Source organism: Meleagris gallopavo, chromosome 3 (genome assembly GCF_905368555.1).
Source record: "Meleagris gallopavo chromosome 3, MGAL_WU_HG_1.1, whole genome shotgun sequence".
Classification (NCBI taxonomy): Eukaryota; Metazoa; Chordata; class Aves; order Galliformes; family Phasianidae; genus Meleagris; species Meleagris gallopavo.
The window spans coordinates 61,012,232-61,031,367 of NC_139406.1; the positions used below are offsets into that span (position 1 = coordinate 61,012,232).

The following is a 19,136-nucleotide window of genomic DNA, read 5'->3' on the forward strand; positions in this document are numbered from 1 at the left end:
AAATCCAGAATAAACTCAAGTAGCAGGCAGCCTCTTGCCTTCCTACTCTGTGGCCCCAAGTGCTCATTTCCCAAGTCTACTCTGCCTTAGTCTGCTTTGCATTTTCATACAGATAGGACGTGCTTGCCTGAGCATTTCCAGATGCTTTAGAGAAAGTGGGATGCTGCTGCCTGTAACCCGGCAAGCCACTAAAAACCAACTACCCAATGGCACCTCCACCCTACAGAGGTAGGTGATGTATCCCAAGCTCACAGAAAATGGGCTGACACCCTAAACCTGCTGCTTCTGGGAGCACAAGGAAGATAGCAGGGGCTCCCAAGCTGGCTGGGCTGGCTGGGTCAAGTCTTGAGCTTGAATGTACATTCATATGCAGAGGCTGTTTTCTCAGCTAAATCTCTTGAAAATCTTTATGGTAAAATGGAGTATTGATTCTCCAGGAGATGAATTATGTCTTGAATCCCACAGACCTGCCAGTTAGGTCAAGAGGTTTTCTATGTACAAAATAACTTTGAAATTAAAGTTAAGTGCTTCAGTGTAAGCAATAATATGTTTTTCCTTAGCTTATGGTAGTCAGGGCCCTGAGGGCTGCCCCAGCTCATGCTGGCCCTGTCCACCCCAGGGCTCCCCAGCCCTGCCCACGGCCCCATTAATCCCCTGGGGCCATCACCACGACAAACTCACAGCAGGTGTGGTCCCCACTTTTCACAGCCCTGTCCTGCTGGCTATGGGCCCTACTAAGCCAGGCCCACTTGCAGACCCATTTCCCAGCCTGGTCTTGGCATTGCCTGGAGCTTCTGTCTGGCATGGTGGGGAGGGATGTGCTTTCAGGTCCCCAGTGCCCCCAGCTATGGCCCACAGGGTACCTATGGCCCCTCAGTAGTCTGACAGTGGCAATGGAAACAAGTGACAGAGGCTACACTTTGAAGTGAAAGCAAAGTAGTATTTCAGATTGCCTGCACAGAAAAGGGACACGTATACACTGCTCCTGCTAGAAAAAAAGCTAACATTACATAAATCCAATTTCTCCTTTTGCTTGCCTTAAATCAATGAGCTCGTGTTGCTATTCCTTAGAGTCAACAGACATGCCTGGAAAAACTGGTTTCCAAGAGGACTGCCCTTTCTCAGAACTGTACATAGGCACAAGGGAAGATGGAAAGTGCTGCTGGGCTGCTGAGATGCTTATGGGAGCGAGTTTGCCAGAGAAACAGAATTACAGAGTCTGAAGCACAAAGAGTCCTTCAGTTTTCCCAGAGTTCATTCTCAGAATGCCTAATCCATTTGAGAAAAGCATTATCCTAATGTTAGCAATCTAATTTTCTTGTCCCTCCCACTCTGCCTGCCACTTTAATATAATGAATCTACAAGCACAATTCTTATTCAGATGCTGGATTGCAATATTGTTCTAACCATTCTTAATCCAGATGCTGGATCAAAATATTGCTCTAACAAAAGAAGAAAATGTTTGTCATTGGTGAAAAAAGGCAATGCATGACCAAGATGTGCAAAACTGTACATTCTTGTAGTCTCAAGGAACTCTTCAGTTCTGTAAAAACTTTCTTTAATCTAGGAAATGCCTTTATACAGTTAGCGAAATATTCCTACTAGCAAGCTACTCTCTGAAGATCTCAAATAACAGCCAGAAGGTTTTCCATATACACATGCACAGGCCATATTCTTCCATAAGCTCTACAGAGAAATCTCATGATTTTTACCTTACTGTCACATTGTAGTACTTTATGTTAAAATCCCCATAAGGAAGATGTACTCGAGCAGAAGGCTTTGCCACAAGTATCTGTCTGTTCCAAACCTCTCCTTGCTTTCCTGCAACCTGTTCTCCTGGGAAGGAGAGCTGCTCAGAAATATTTGCAAGTTTGTTCACCTTCACGCTAACAGGAGTCCTAATAAGACGACACATTATCATCGCATACAACTCTGGAAAGCAGCTTCTGGATTTGGTTTAGCCCATCCATGCACCAGCAGCCTAAATTGCAGCGGCCCCATTATTTCAGTACTTGCTATGCATGCTGTTGCTGTGACTTCTGGTAATATGATCATCTTAGCTATCTTTGTAGTAAAGACACAGTCTAAATTCATTAGGATGTGAGGTTGGACCAGATGATCTCAGAGGTCCCTTCAACCAGGGCTTTTTATGATTCTTTTCTATAATCCTAGAGTATTCATGATAAAGAAATTTACTCTCAAGAAGTAACTTACAGGGTCAGGATTTTTTGCTGAACAGAGACATCCCAGAAAATAAAGGCAGATACTTTAAATCAGAATTGTGGAATTCTCAGCAGAAAGGTGAAAGAGAAGTGAGGAAATCGTGTTCATAGAAAGGACCTTGCAAATAAAGATTTTGCATCACATATTTTGTACAAAAAACTGTATGCAAAAATACTCAAAGTACATCTGCTGGTTTGCTTTTTTTTGTTTTGTTTTGGTTGGTTTTTTTTTTTTTTTTTGAAGCCCCATTTGACTTCTGTAAATTTCATTACAGAATAGTTTACACTATACAGCTTATATTATCTTCAGCAAAATTTTTTTGGCTAAGGCGAAATGTCAAAATCCTGAAATGAATCCCAAATCAGAAGAGATTAAGAGTCAATGTTAAATAAATACATAAACAACATCGCACAAGTAGAATGCAAAATTGCAAGTGCTTTGATTTCCCTGAACATTTGAAAAATGGTATAGGGATGGATATGAAGGTTAGACTTCGGATATGAAAAAGAGTATAAATCTGATAACACAGAATCAAAGAAACACTGGAGGAATCACATGATACTCAGAGAATATGAAAACTATCATTTTAGGTGAAATTTATATACAATTTTAACTCCCTATTCCTATAAAATTGTGCAAAAGAGAAAGTCTCTTTTTTTTTTCTTCTTTTTTTTTTCCCTCCTTTTAAATTTCAGTCCTTAAAGCAGTAGGATCGCTGAACTCATTTGAGTCAGTAAACGCTGGCACTGATTTACCTGGATAATTACCAGAATTACATTTTTAGGTCTTGCAATAAAATTCTGCTTCACATTTCTGCCAATGTATGTCTGGCATATTTTTGTCCTGTGTCTAACTGTGTCTGGCTGTCACTATAAGTTTAATTTACCAAGCACCTTGTGTTCTACAAATACTAATTAAAAACAAGAACAAAAAAGCAGTAAAGTAATAGCTATGGTTCATACTAGTGATTTGCTGGATTGGCTATAGCAAATATTCAAATGTTTATTGAACTGAAGGAGCTGCATGGCTCTAAATCAATTTAAATACTTACTTCTTTCACGAACCACTGGCAAAAAGCAGGGCCAATCCACTCTCTTGCATGAATCCCGCAGTCTATCCAGACAGCTTTCTTGTAAGGTCGTGATCTTTTACCTAGCTTGAAGTTTGAATATTCACAGACATATCAATAGATCTTACGACATTAGTGAGACATATTAATAAGAAGATAACGGACTATTGATGATATGCAGATGTGGCCAATATAGCAAACCTGATACAAACGAACAATTACAGGAAAAGTGAGATCTGTCAATTCTTCACCGAGGAAGGAAATTCTTAACTATCACATGGAACAGGCTAAGGAAAAACAATGCTGCAGGAACACCTTAATAGAGAAATGAATTTTAGGAACTCTTCAACGGTGGATAAAAATTATATTGAAAGTAGCTTGTTCAGTACCTTCTCATTCTGTCATCTATTTTGAGTTGAGAGCAGACATCCTGGACTTTTGTCAGTAGCCAAACCAGGTGCGTATGTGGCATGTGCTGAGAAGGAATCCAGAACCCTCTGCGGTCCCCCTCTGGCATAACTGCTTTACAGATTGGCCACAAAACTTTCCAGCTTCCTTAAATCCAAACCCTGCTAATGTACCTGCTGTGTACTAGGTTCATGCATATCTAATGCAAGTGAATGGGACAGAGCTTTTAATTTTCCAGCCTAAAACAGTTTTTTTTTTGGTTCATTTAAGGCCAAATTCAGAGGTACACTTAAGACTTGGCAACTCATCCTTTAGGAAACCCTGATAAACTGCATCTCTGGTGCACCTGATATAAGTAACCATCTGCCACTGATCACAGAATGTAGCCTGATTAACGAGCACTTAATCTTTACCTTAAGTACAAACAGTGGTCTCCCTTCATAGGATTTTCCAACAGAGAACAAATGAACAAGATCTGAATGAGTTTTATTCAGATAATACATCCATTCCTCGATCTGCAAATACAGAAATAAAATTGTTGCTTCAATCTTTGCACTTCACGGGAAGTAGCTGTAACTCATTAACTAACCTCAGCTCACAGTCCTCAGAATGTTTTTGGATTTTCTTGTAGTTTTTATTTTTGTCTTGTTTGTTTTGTTCTTGTTTTCATACTTATTATATTATAATAACAATTATAATTGGGCTCCCATATTTTTATTGCCAGAGGCTAGAAGCAGCCTGTACGCTTTTTTTTTCTCTTTTTTCTTTTTCTCCTCATTTTAGTATTGGAATGCATTAGCTGTTCACCAAGAATCTGGGGATGAAGCTAATCAGTTGCTCCCATTAAACATAAAGAATAGATGGAAGGAGGCCCATGTCTGCTTGCCAAGACACGGGATGGCAAACAGATTCAGTAAGGAAGGAGCACCTGTGGGAATCAGCATTACTTATGTTACTTGTTTCAACCAGATCTCACTGAGGCACAGCAGCCATGTGCTCAGTTCAGAGTCTTAATTTTGGTGCATGTTGAAACTGTGAAACTGTGTGAATACACCAAAATCAATAGATTACTTACCAGCTATCTTTCATGTTAGCATCCCTTATACATGAGTTTGTATTGAAATGTTTTTAAGGCTTTGGATGCTTCATGCAAATGCTTTAACATTTGCTCATATTGCTTACTTAACTCAGTGAGAGCAACTGCTACTGAACTCTCTTAATCCATCAGAATCATAGAGTCCTAGAATCCTTAGAGTTGGGAGGGACCTTTAAAGGTCATCTAGTCCTACTACCCTGAATGAACAGGGACATGCACAGCTACCAGGTTGCCCAGGGCCTAATCCAACCTTGCCTTGAAAATCTCTGGGGACAGGGCATCAAAAAACCTATTTTAAAATCAAAACTCAGAAGCTGTCAGAGACAGTTACATGTAAATATGTGCCTTGAATACAAATACATAACAATATACACATGTATTTTAAGAAGGCATCTATTTCTGAAGAGGCATTTAGCACGCTTTTGAAGATAGCCAAGCAACCATTACTTCTACAGAAGGTGAAACTTCAGCCTCATTGAAGACAGAAGTATAGCAGATACAAGGTGCAATATGAATTTCCACGTACTTCTTCCAGGGAGTGATATACTTCATAGTTATATGCAGGTAGAGACCTTCGATGCCTCGATGCCCTCTGTCCTGTTTGGTTTTCTATTGCTTTCTGTAGATCTGATATGAGAATCCTAGGTGAAATAAAAGATACAGCTTTTTCTGAGCAGCCAGTAGAACACACACTCTAAAGCAGAAAAACAGTAACATTTAGAAGAAATACAGCAGGAGATAAAACACCCTGGTGCTACATCATCTGTTATACCATGACACTACAGTGCTTCAGGCTTATTTGAATATATGCTGTCACATAAATAGTCCTCTTGCTTTGAAATGTAACAGTGCCTTCAAAAAACACAACAAGCTTCTTAAGAGAAAAAAGCAGAATGATGTAAATAATGCAGCCAATGTGAAGAAGAAGCCACTTTCATTTGTTTATGGATCAACATTTGTTGTCATCTTTTACAATCTAGTTATATATGACTATGTGTCTTCAAACTTTGATTTGAAAACCATAAAATCATATTTTCAGGCTTAGAATAAGACATGCATACATTTTCTCATGAGCATTGTACCAGCATGAAACACTACATATACCTGTAAGTTGCAGAGGCAAAACAAAAAATGGAGACTTTGACAGCATTATTCTGTGAATTGCAACAAATGACAGCAAAGAAAGGGTCTTAAATACGGTTTGTTGTTTGCATTTATCTACTTTGCAATAGTTGTCTGCCAGTTATTTCAAAATAACTTGTGAAAAACATGGAACAGCATTAAGTTAGTGTAACAAATATGCAAATACACCTGCATAATTAGTGGGAGAGTCTTTGCTTTAAGAGTGAAAGGCAGAAAAGGCTGAAAATTTTCCTGTTTTATTGCAAAACTAAATAATGATGCATATCTAAAAATATAGTATAGAAAATATCTAAAAATAGAGAGTGGATTGTCTATCACACAGCAGCAGAAGCTGGGAATACTGTCACTAATAGCAACAGTGATATCTATAAAACTGAGGGTGCTGCTGGCATTACCACGACCTTTGGAATGGAACTCCTAGAGCATGGCAGTGTCTGATCGCTGTACCACTTATTCATCATTCCTGTAAAATGATGCTCACACCTGGCCTTTTAAAATCTTATTAGTTCTATGATCAGAAAGAGATGGAAAGAAACTGTATTCAGTTAGCTCCAAAATAAACAGCAGATCCTCAAAGATAATCAAATCATAGAATCATAGAATGGTTTGGGTTGGAAGGGTCCTCTAAAATCCCCTTTAATCCCCTGCTAGAGTCAGGGAAACCTCCCTCTAGACCAGGTTGCTCAAAGGCCCATCCAGCCTGGCCTTGAATGTTTCCAGGGAGAGGTCATGCACAACCTCACTGGGCAGCCTGCTCCAGTGTCTCACTGCTCTCACGGTAAAGAATTTCTTCCTAATATCTAGTCTAGGTTTATATCTGCATACAAAGCAAAGGTTATTGACATTCTTAAAATGTCACAGGGAAGTAACTACATAATTAGGAATTATGCTGTTCTACATCGGTAACTTTTATTAAGCAAACGAAGGACTCACAGTCTTGACTTCCTAACTGTAACACTTACAAGACCAGTCCGGTACAACACTAAAACTTGTAATTAGATTAAAGCAGTGGTTTTATTCAAGTCATTAGGACATCTAATATGTTAAAGAAATGCTCACCTGCTGTGCTGACTTGCAATTAATGTCAGCACTTGCCAGGATCAAGCTCTGTTTGCTTTTACAATGCTAGATTCAATTTCACAGCTCCCAAATGTCTGTGTGTCTGTACTCCAAATAGTCTTTATTTACTTTTAAACAATTGTGTACTGTGTGCTTACAACATCCAGAGGCTCTTAATTTCCTGAGAATTGAACATAACCTAAATGTCAGAGAACTAAAAATTTAGATGACTCGGTGCTGCAAATGTTCACCTAATACCTGGCCTATTTATAGCCATCTTGTTCATAGAATCATATAATATTAAAGTTGGAAAAGACCACTAGGATCATCTAGAGCAACCGTCAGCCTACCACCACCATACCACTAACCCTTCAGTGCCACATCTATGTGGTTCTTGAACACCAAGACCGCTTCCCTGGGCAGCCTGTTCCAATGCCTCATTTTTCCTTAATATCCAACCTGAATCTCCCCTGGAGCAACTTGAGGCCGTTATCTCTCATCCTATTTCACCCTTTTGTCATAGAGCCAAGCACTGGGACAGACAGCCTGTCTTTCAAGCCAAGGCTGTTCATCCTCTTCATTATTAGGTCTGCTTAATGCTTCCTGTCTTTAGGCACTGGCTGTCCACCCCAGCAGCCTGCCTCCAGTCTCAGCCTACACCTGCTGCTCTTCTGACAAATCCTCCCAGCTCTCACTGAGGTACAGATATCAGGGGTCATGTCAGGATGAGCACATGCACAGCATCCAGGACTTTGCGGGATTGAAGCTGAGCATCCCGAGGGCTGGAAACAAGCAAATATCTCCAAATGGGCAGCAGAGAGATGAAGGGGAAGAGCAAAGATACAGCCTGACCCTAGCAAAATGCTGCCCAGCTTCCTCAAGGGCACATACCTCATGTGCAGTAGGTGTCACAGAGGCCTTCTGGAAAGTGAAGGTAGTGTAATTCCTGTGTTTGTAACATAATACAATTTTAGGTAAACTGCTAAGACCCCTAGCTCAAGTAGTTCTTACCTTTTCATGCTCTCTTTTGCAATCTACATAAAGTTTTCCAAGTACTATGGGTATTTTTGACACATACTAGTTGTCCTTCTCTCATATCATTTATGGGGGTTTACTGTGAGCAGGAACAGGTGTGAATGCAGCTGCTGGAGCACAATAATTAAGGGGCTTCTTGTTATAAGCACAGGAAAACAATTATGGAAACTATTATCTCCTTTTTTAAATGTAAACAACCCTGAAGCAGTGTAAAACCCACATGAAAGTAGCTCTGACCTTCAGCTACTGGGCCTGTGTAAATAATTACTTTATGTCTGTTTTTGTATTTTTAAAACGAATTAGTAAGAGATTGTGGGTATAATAAAAATGTAATTCTGATACCAGCGCATATAACATACAGTAAGCTTTGTGCCATTCTCTTCTCACTGAGAAATAAGTATAAATAGCCTCATGTAGGGCTTTATTCAGCAAATGCTGGTGAGAATACAAATAACTCATCAGCTGAGTACCCATGTACTTCCGCACTGCACTTGAAAAGGCTTTAATGACAAGATCATCACTCGTGTCTAGTGTAAGTGTATCAAATTGATAAATATCATTTGACAAGTATACTTTAAAAAGAGTCTCGAATGCTTTCAAGAACCACTGTAAATGATGTGTGATCCTGAACATGTATTTATTCCATATGACTTGAATTGGGTCACAAGGAATGGAGCGTTATATGACAGAACTAGTATGTTCCTCTATAATTCATGAATGCTTACTTACTCATTTACAGAATACTGTAAACAAGCCCGGCTCCTGCTGAACACAGGGAGAGGCAAAGCAGACTGCAGAATTAGTAATTACCTGTTCTCAATCACAGACATGATTTCCTATATTCTGAAAACACATAAGCTTGACTCCAAAGGAGGACATTTAATTAAAACTGCCTTCCTGTGGGAGATTTTCTGTTCTCCCATTAAAATGGTTGTTTTCTTGGCAATGTCTATCTGCCTGCCAGTTGCTATGTGGAACATATTTTCAAGCGTACTTGGTGTGGTAGATCTGCCTAGGAGGCCAAATCTCTGCAGAGATGCACAGAAGGTGAAGCACAGGCTTACGTGTAGTGGATGTTGGTTTGCTGGAGGAAGGGTAGCAGACTTCGGGACGTGTTCTGTGGCACATGCACATCGATGACCGTACCTTCAGAGATGTGGAAGGTGCTGCTGGGCTGCCACAAGTCCACCTGTAGTGCAGGAACCAACCTGTAATTCATATGTATTCAGTGTAGGTGGGGAAATCGAGGAGATGGGACACTTGAAGCTATGCAGGCAAACACTACACATAATATAGACAATAAAATCATATTAACTGGTTCAGCTGAACATCTGTGGGGAATGGAGCAAGCTTTGAGGAATGATTGCCAGAATTCTCATGAGAGATTCTCCAGTGGGAAAAAAAAATGACCTCAGGGACATGCCTCCTTAAATGGCTTGAAACAAAATCCACCTCCAACTTCTTGCACCTCAACAGACTACTGTATGTTCCCTTTGTATTTCCTCCTGTGGAGTCCATGATTGTTTTTCAAATTTGTTTTACAAAGTGTTTTATATGTTCATTAGAGCACTAAAAGATGTGAACACTCAGGAGAGGTAGAAAGTATCACATATACCAGTGTTGTTTGCAAAGTGTGTCCATTTTATTCTTGATAATAAATAGATCAGAGCTCAATAACATGAAGCCATCATTGTTCTGAAGGAAGCTGTGATCTACTCAATAATTTTAAATAAAGTGAAAAAAAATGATAGGATTGATATAGTGAAATATTCACAATCTTTTAAAAAACATGCTAGTTAGTAACTGATAGCACAGTTAATGTGGAATCTACACTTGAACATACCTAAGGTTTTACTTTCTTCTGTTGACAAATATACGTGGAAATTTTAGCCCAGAACATGAAATATTTTGCACATCTTGCCTGGTCTTGCTACAAAACTTGGAGAAGAGAGTACACTCCTGCAAGAAAGGGTTAGTTCCAGCCATGTCTCAGGTGGTAGTAAGATACCAGTAGCAGTAGCTGATACTGCCTCTCAAGCAGGAGTGTCTTCAGTCCAGTTTAATGCAATTAAATGTCCACTACATTGTAAGGAAAAGATTGAAACACAGCATCAGCCTCCTCTATTCCTGCCAAAACCTCTCTCTTCTTCATGCTGGTGCAATATGGTCTATAGATCTATGTGATCTTGTCAGGTGGGCGCAGCATCTTTTGCAGTCTAAAACCAGGACTGGCAAAGTTCTTGAGGCTTGTGAAGCTGACAGCAGCTATGGCAGATGGTCAGTAGAAACTGAACTCATGAATTAAATAGTGCTAAATGTAGCTTATAAATAAAGATCCTCTCACTGTGTTAACACCTTATGTTTGTTAGTCTATCAATCTTTTCTATTTTGATTAATTATAGTCACTCAGTGAATTTCCCCCTTAATTCAATAAAGTTGATTTTAAACATGGTTGACTTCTAAGATTTTTTCTTAAAAACACACAGCACAGAGATTAAAAACCCCATTGCTCTTGGAGTAACAGCTTATCAATCAGCTATGTGTGAACCATCTTTATAAAAATAGCAACAAATCTTTGTATGCAAACTAAATGCAACTGAAGTGTTTCCTGATACCTACACATACAAATCTGGAAATAAAAATTACAAATACTAAGAAAAAAAAGACAATTGAGATACGCCTGAAACTTGTCTGTGTTCTTGATAGTTACTTGGGACTCATTTTGTTGGATTTCTTCACTAGCCAACAAATATTCACACCATTGCTCATAACATGGAGCTTTTTCATTTCTGAGGTATTCTAGCTGTCCCTTAGATTACTGGCTACAAGGGAATATAAAAACCAGAACCAGTTACTTAATTGATGAAATCAGCAGTATGTTGCATGCCTGAATCTGCTGGTGAAAACAATATTTCATTACTAACATTGTCCTGGAGACAAAAACATCCCATTTTTAGAATGCAAACCACTCCTCTTTGACCCAGTTCCCTATTAGGACAGTTTGCTTTCATCTGACTCTCCCTTCGTATACTTTGCAATGTAAACAAAGTATTGAGCACTCATCTGGGAGATGTTACCTGTGCTATTCAGAGCACCACTTCAATTGCTTTTGTTCTATAAAGCATATAACAAGAAACACATTTCTCCAACAGACATTTTATTTACATTGCAACTTCCAACTTGTCCTTGTCATGGCATGGAGACCGTGCATGAAAACAAGACACACAGAAGATGGATTGAAGAGCAGTTATGTCAGAACTGAGCATATCCAATCATCTTTTACTTACTGTCAGTTTTAGGAAACTTCGTCATTGCATCCCCAGTGGGTACTAAGGGCTCTACTGCAGTCATCGCTCTTCTTTCAGCATCATTCCTCCATTAAGAGTGCCTCGTATTTCAACTCTGTGTTAGCATATGGCTAGCAAATGGTGTTCTTCTGTTCTTGAACTATCTATGACAGCATGTTGTTGTCCCCACACATTACGCATTACCTATTACACAGTATTTTGGATGTGTACCAGCTAGTGCTAAAAGACATGTATTTGTTTCATGGGTGGTGGGATTCACTGGGTCCTGAGAATATTCTCCATCTACCAGAACAAGCAGATGCAGAAAGCCTACTGAACTGTCTGAGCATGCAGGCAAATATTTGAAAATTTACCTGGCATCTTGAGGTTAGAGAAGGAGATGCAATTTAGAGTATGTCTTCAACCCTAAATATTCTCATTTCATTTGACTGGGCCTTCCAACAGTCTTGTTTCCAAGTCCTTTCCTATCTGTCGTAAGTTGCCCTTAGAGAGTCGCAGGTTTCAATCCTGTCCAGGTGGGGTTTTTCAGCAGGATCAGACTTGGAACCTGCTGCTGCACTCAGTGTGACTCTGAGTGCTTGTTCTAAGGGTCAGTGGTGACTGCAGATGCTCACTGAACGCTCTTTCCCAGAATCTCACTGGAGGCGTGAGTGTCGCTTTCTATGAACATTTGTGAAAGCATACAGAGAGAAACCTTTTCCCAGAGGTTTTTAAATAGTTACTGCTTTATTTAACAAAGAAAATATGAGACATTATTAACTGTGATTACACAGTAGGTACTCTATTAACTTTATATCCTTTTTCCAACATTACTCATCCCATAAAAGTCCCAAGGATTCATTTTATGCTAAGGAAAGACAATGCTCCTTGGGTTTCATATAGGCAGTTTCTTTTTAACCTGAGGTGTTAAGGATAGCTCAACAGTGTAAATGTATTAGCTTTTATCTGGACAATTTCCAAACTACAGCAGCCCTGAACCCATTAGTTATGTCTTTAGCTCAGCATAACAACGAAAAGTCAATACCAGCAAAAGGGACAAATATTTGTAAAAGATTTGGGTGCTAAGAGAATTCAGAATTTCTTCCAGAATTAAAAATTATTCAAATAATTTTTCAATAAGACAAATATTTTCTCACTGTAATCCTATTTGTCACAAATAGTGTACAAATCTTCACCGCTCTGCTGAGACAGAAACCAGACCAGGGAGCTTTTTCATCACTAATTCCAGGTTTCCCTCCAACTAGTTCTGTGTCTGTGGAAGGGGAGCCCAAGAAGAAAGCAGTCTCCTTACTCTTTCCTACAAACATGACTGCATAAATCCCACATTCCTTTTTTTCCTTTAAGTCACTGAAAGAACTCCCCCACTTCTTCAGATCACAGAACTTAGTATAATAGAAAGTAATGGATAGTAAAAAAAAAAAACAAACCCAATGCTTTGCATTTAAAGCTATTTTCCTGGGCAGTAGCCTCCAGTTTTCTTCACTATTTGTTCATAATTTTTTTAAACTTTCCTAGTTTCTTCTTTCATTTAGTATGTAAGGACAATGCTTGGTGCTCTCAATAGATTTGTCATCATGTGTAGGTCAAAAGAGCTGACTGATGCATGTCATTGAATCTAACTAGGGTAACTGCCATAACTCACATCTACTATTTGGATAGAAGTGTTTACAGATTTATCTCTGTTGTACCTCATAACGATAGCAATTCTGTTACACTTTTATTACATAGCAACTACAGTTATTGTATTTATTAAGTTGCATAGAGCAAAACAGGTGCCAAAGCAGACCTTAACATCACTATGGAATCTACTTCTAGATTCTTTCGACAAACGTTGTCAAATGTAAGGTTCAGAATACAATTACTGTTATGATGCCATCAGCTCACATGGCTTTGAATTTCTCATCCTCCTCTGAAAGGGAATTTGCAGTCAGTAATGCAAGTATTAATGCTGTCAGGGCGTATAGGTTTTGTATTTGCATCCGTATGTTCATATATAGACATATAAACACCCTAAACAGTGCTGAAACTCATTAGATACATTTTCAGTTAAAATACCATAGTAGGAAATAGAGAGTAGAAGTGGAAACTGCTCTAGCTTCACAAATGTTGTCAGAAGTTTTACTATCAAAGCTTGATCACATTACACATAAGAAATGGAGTCACACACATGTGAATACACATGGACATATATAATGTGCGATAGAATGACATCTTAAACTTCTTCTGGTATATTTTCAAAGAATGAATGAAAATATCTGATGTAGGCAGATAATTATAGTTGTGCTCTACTTCACCTGAAAAGACTACAACTACTCCTCTGTAGATGTAGTCACCCTTAGGGATATTTCCAGGATCAAGAATTATTTCATGTTCACATGCCCCTGCCAATTAAGGAACTTTACTGACAGTCCTGACTGCAAATCTCCTTCAGCTCCCCTTTACATGCAACAAGCAAGCAATAGATTATTTATGCTTTCTAGAAGGACTTACAGGGTAGTCTTGGCTGCTGGTGCAAAGTAATTTAAGTTTCTGATTTAGCACACTAGACATTTAATTGGCTCTAACTTTTCAGTATTTATTTGCTTTTGAGTGAGGCTGCTAAGAATAATAAATTGAGATTGATTCACTGAATTGCAGCAGTCATAATACTGGCAGTAAAAGACTGGGAACAATGCACAGCTTGAGGTTTTGCGTTTTGCAGGTATTTCTGAAACTATAACACAGTAATGATCTTGCTACTCCACTCACACTGATATAACTTTACCCAGGACTCTACACTGCAGTAAAGAACCTGTTGGTTGTTCCTCAAGAGAGTCACTGAGTAAAACACGTGGCACAACTATTTGGTAATTGAATGCCCATTCCCACAAGTACAGATGCCAATGGGCTAAGAAGATTTGAAAGATGTGAAGCATTCTTTAGCAGACTCATAAAAAAAGCAACAACAAACAAAGCAACCCAAACTCTGTTTTGTTTCTTATTAAACTATTTATGGCTCAGTTCATTCTGTAGTTGTTGCTGCACTGAGTGAGAATTGGAGTAATGAGCCCTGGGCTGGTCCTGCTCCTACTGAAGCAATGGGAGCTGGGCGATGACTTTATTGATCTTGGACTCAGGGTTCCTCATCAGTTAAAGGGAAAGCAGATTTCTCCCACCTCAGAAAGTCCAGGCTTCCTGTATCATATGTGAACACATGTGTGTGTACTCTTATTTCTGGGTTCTCTGCTTTTATCTTCAATCTCCTACTAAAGTTTTCTTGGAACAGTATTTTCCTTCTGAGCCTGGGAAGTAGTTTTATAGATCCTTGTTCTGATATATTGATGTATAACTCCATGACGGTCCATCTGTATCTGAAACCTTCTGCGTGTATCTGACTACCGTGTGAGTTAGATTAAAATTGACTAAAGCATCTGGTTATATAAGTACAAGATGTTCGTAATATATCCAAAGTAAAATGAGCAAAGCACTGGCTACTGAGCTTATTCTGCCCTTCTGCAGAGCAGGAATGGCTTCATTTAGGCTGCAGTGCGTTCTAACTGCATTTTCAGATGGACTTTTGTTCTCTGAAGTCTTTTTCAGCATTTGCATCTGGATCTGCAAATGCTCAGATTTACAGCCAACCGATCTTTTTGCCCCATAAGATATTTCTGATTCCCTGAACTGCAACGACAGTTCAGGATCAATTCAGGGATTACAATGGATAAACAGCTGCTGGAGAGGCTAGAAAACAATCGGAAGGAGCTGTGGCTTCAAGGCCTGCTTGGCTGGCTCCTCCCAGTGTTAAAGAAGTGGTTGGCTGCACCCAGGAATTTCTTTTGTAAAACCTACTGAAGAATGAGTGGTCTGACTCTATTATGCCGGGAATGTTCACAGAGCAGTAGCTTCTTTGCTACTTGTACAAACAACACCAAATCCAGTCAGGCATATGTGATTAAATGTGCTCATAGACCACTGGTAGAGTAGAAGTTATCAGTCAAGGCTCGAATAAAGTGGCACTTCAAAAATAATGCTTATGAAAGAAAATTCCAGAGCAGATAAACCAAATCTGTGGGCTCTGAGAACTTGAGCAAATCTGTTTCTTTGCAAAGCAGTTTGGAATGTGACATTTGTTTCTGTCAGTCAAGTCCAGCAAATTTAAAACCATGAAAAGGTTCATAAATCAGCATCCGTCTTCTCAGATGGTCTCCTATACAAGAAAGCGAGAGACAAGGGGCAGTCACTGAAGAGGATATGAGGCAGAGGGACAGGGGATGGACGAGAAGAGCCCTGCAGGACAGAGATTGGGCAGTTCTGTGATACTCAGGTCACTCCATCTCATCATAAACATTTATCTTTCTTTGTTGATGACTGTAACAAGTTGCAAATGGTTAGTATGAAAAGAATGAACCTGAAAAATAGTATTTCTGAGTCAGTTTTGTGTCATACCAATAAAATGAGGTAGCAGCAAAGGACTGCAGCAGAATTTCTACGATTTTAGATCAGTGCCTATGATTGCATCAGAGCAGCCATCGGTCCAGGAACCATGACAATGATCAATAATTAGAAAGAAAGAACTCCATGAGTATGAACTTGAATTGTTAAAAGTTTTGTTGCATTTTAGTCTATTGTAACCGTATGCAAACCTGCCTTAAAGCTGCTATGCAATGTTCTTACATGAAAGCTGGATGAGGAGCTTCACCACCATTCATCCCTACCATACTCACCATTGTATCCACCCCAGTAGTCTCAGACACAGGCACTGCACAAGAGGTGTTCAAGGACGTGCAGTGATGCTGGTAATGGGAAGCCTGGTTACGCAGCTCTTAGCTCCTCAGAAAAACTGAAAGAAACTTGATGCAGGAAGATACTGGAGACAAGGGATGCTGCTGACTGGTGGCATCTCCCCCTTCTGCAGAGCAGTGGCTTCCAGCTGCCGCTGCCCTCATCACTGGGTGAAAACCAGAAACTGGAACCTTCTTCCTGAAACGATGGCAGGCTCCCTACCTGCTTTGTTTCTTATGAGCTCAGGCACATATTGCATTAAGAAGCACTTGCAGATGTAGCAATGATTGAGGTGTCTAAGAACTTCCTGACAAACTGCTCTGAGATGATGGCACTGTGTCCACAGAGCGGGGGCTGCAGGGGGAGTGCAGGGCCCCACTGTGCCTGGATGGGTGAGAGCCACCTCCTGCTGCTTTGTGGGCTGGATGGCAGCCAGTGTGACCCAATGCATTTAGGCTTTCTTTTTGCTTTGATACTGTGGATGAGTTTGTTTGAGTTAATTTGTTGAATTCAAAGAAGTTTAAACAACTTTACAGAACTCACAGCAGGCAAATTTTCTACTGTAAGGCAGGCTATTTTTAACAGCAATTCAGGTCTGCAAGCTACGATCACCCATCGGGGAAAAAAAGCAACATTTTGTCACCTACAAGTTAATTGAAGTATGCTATGAAAGCATCAATTTATAATAATGATTAATAACAAAGCACTGTGGGCAATGGAGCTACAGAGCAAAACTAATTTGTGGAAATTACTCAGCAAGTGATTATGACTAATGTGATTTGCCTTTGGGCAATTCATGAACCAAAAGTTAAACGTGTGGAATGACATTAACCATTATTCATTCAGTATAGACAATGGCATTTGTACTGTAGCAGAGCCTATTTACTCCAGGCAAGTTTAAGGGATTTATTATATTAAACATTACATGGATTTTATTTGTTTATTTGTTCATTTGGGGGGAGGGAGGGGAGGGCAAATATCTATCCTAAGGAGCTCCAAATATTAAGGTTAAAAGTCTGAAAGGATTACACCAGTCTGTGTTACCCTTATAGTTCACATATTGGGAGCACAACAGTGCTGTTTGTGATCAAACATTTTCATGTGGACTGAAGTCCTCGAGTATCCATCCAGCCTCTGCTGCAAGTTTGCTTGCTTGCACAATGGCTAGTCTGTCATTACTGCCCAAGTTAATTAGTGAGGGTGCATTTTAAGATATTTCAAGCACACTAAGACATGGCCAATTCCAAGATCATCCTTCAAGGAATACTCAATGTAGGTTTCTATAAATGCACATTTAAGAAAAGACTCTTTTTGTGCCTGACACTCTCCCCAAAAGTGGTGGAGGTTGCAGCCTGCTGGCTTCTATGGCATTGGGTGCAGCATGGCATCCCCTCCTCTTCCCTTACTTCCCTGACTTCCCCAGATCCTTGGATTCCCCAGGGCAAATGACAGATAGTTCATTCTAGAAGGATAAAAAAGATGGGCACTTTCTCCATACTTTCATACATTTTTTAAATGTTCTATGCCATGGGATTTTCTTAGGAAAAACTATCAGCAGTGGGTTCATTTTATATTATTACCAAGAAATGTAATACCCCTAAAGTAAAGGAGATCTTTGTAGCTTAGTAGTTCACAGAAATAAAGAAGCCAGAGCAGACTTAAAATGACAAAATCTGCTCAGGAGTGATTAATGGTAAGGATAGTCATTAAGAAATGAGTTGATAAAATAAATGTGTGAAAAGATACATAAACCACCCTTGATAGTGCCCATTTATTTTCTACCTGATTGTTTTCCCTTTGTCCAAATCAGTGGACTCTAAGAAGGAGTAGCTTTGCATTTCTTTTGTTGTCAGCTCAATGCTAAAATACACTGCTTTGTTATAGGACAATCAGAGTACTTTTCTGTGACTTCATGATTAAGCCCTTCAGAAGGATATGCTCATTTGAACTTGACAAAGATGACATTTTCTTTCAATTGTTTGGGTTATGAAAGAATGTTCAGAGGAAAAGGCTAAGTGACTCTGTCTTACAAGTGTAGATTTTAAAGGCAGAAGGAAATGGCTGGAATAAATTCAGAACACCACAAGCATATTACAAAGCTCTTTCCACAAGACACAGTGAGAAGGAAGCCTGGGACAGCAGAGATTGTCTTCTCTTTCCCTTGCCAGCCTAGAGAAAAGAGGGACGAGCAACCCACTGGTAGCCACAGCAGTGTGGTCATAGAATCATAGAATCAGTGAATCACAGAACCATTGAAAAGACCACTAAGATCTCTTGTCCAGTCATCAGTCCATCCCCACATCATGCCCACTAACCATGTCCCTCAATGCCACATCTACCCTTTTCTTGAACACCTCCGGGGATGGTGATGTTATCACTTCCCTGGGCAGCTTGTTCCAATGCATTACCAGTGGTTATGGAGCACACTGCATTCAGGGGATGCTGTTTCTGCTTTTTCATGTGACCAAGAACACCTCTCTGTGAAGACCAGAAGTAAGTGATGAAATTCTGGGAAGTGTGGTCTTCTGGTGACAGTGCTATTCTGGGATTTTGGAGGGATCAACTTCCAGGTCCTAGCTCTACCAGTATAGTTTGGAATGATCTTTGTTTTGCTGCATATCAGGTCACAGTGCTGCATTAAGCAACATCTTGTCAGCAGGTCAAGAGAGGTTATCCTCCCCCTCTCTTTAGCCCTGGTAAGGCCTCACCTGGAATACTGCATCCAGTTCTAGGTTCCTCTGTACAAGAAATACATGGAGCTTCTGGAGTAAATCCAGCAAAGGGCTACTAAAATGATTAAAAAACTGGAATGAGACCTCTTGTAGAAGGAAAGGCTGGGGCAGCTGGGCCTGTTTATCCTGAGAACAGAAGACTCAAAGGGTATCTGATCAGTGTATTGAAAGGAAGGGTGCCAAAAAGATTGGGTCAGACTCTTCTCACTGGTGCTCAGTGATAGGTCAAAGGCAAAAGGAGCCAACTGGAACACAGGAAGTTCCATCTGAAGACGACAAAAAAATTTATTTACTATGAGATT

The 19,136-nt window shown here is 39.8% G+C and overlaps 1 protein-coding gene across 1 annotated transcript in view; it reads right to left on the reverse strand.

Moving 5' to 3' along the window:
• CPA6 (carboxypeptidase A6) overlaps positions 1-19,136 on the reverse strand; it is an 86,441-nt gene that overhangs the window by 22,303 nt on the left and 45,002 nt on the right. The window contains exons 3-6 of the mRNA XM_085221223.1: positions 9,098-9,222; positions 5,323-5,437; positions 4,114-4,215; positions 3,275-3,379 (exon numbers count right to left, since the gene is read on the reverse strand). Coding sequence (XP_085077349.1) covers positions 3,275-3,379; positions 4,114-4,215; positions 5,323-5,437; positions 9,098-9,222 — 447 coding nt within the window. The remainder of the gene's footprint in view (positions 1-3,274; positions 3,380-4,113; positions 4,216-5,322; positions 5,438-9,097; positions 9,223-19,136) is intronic.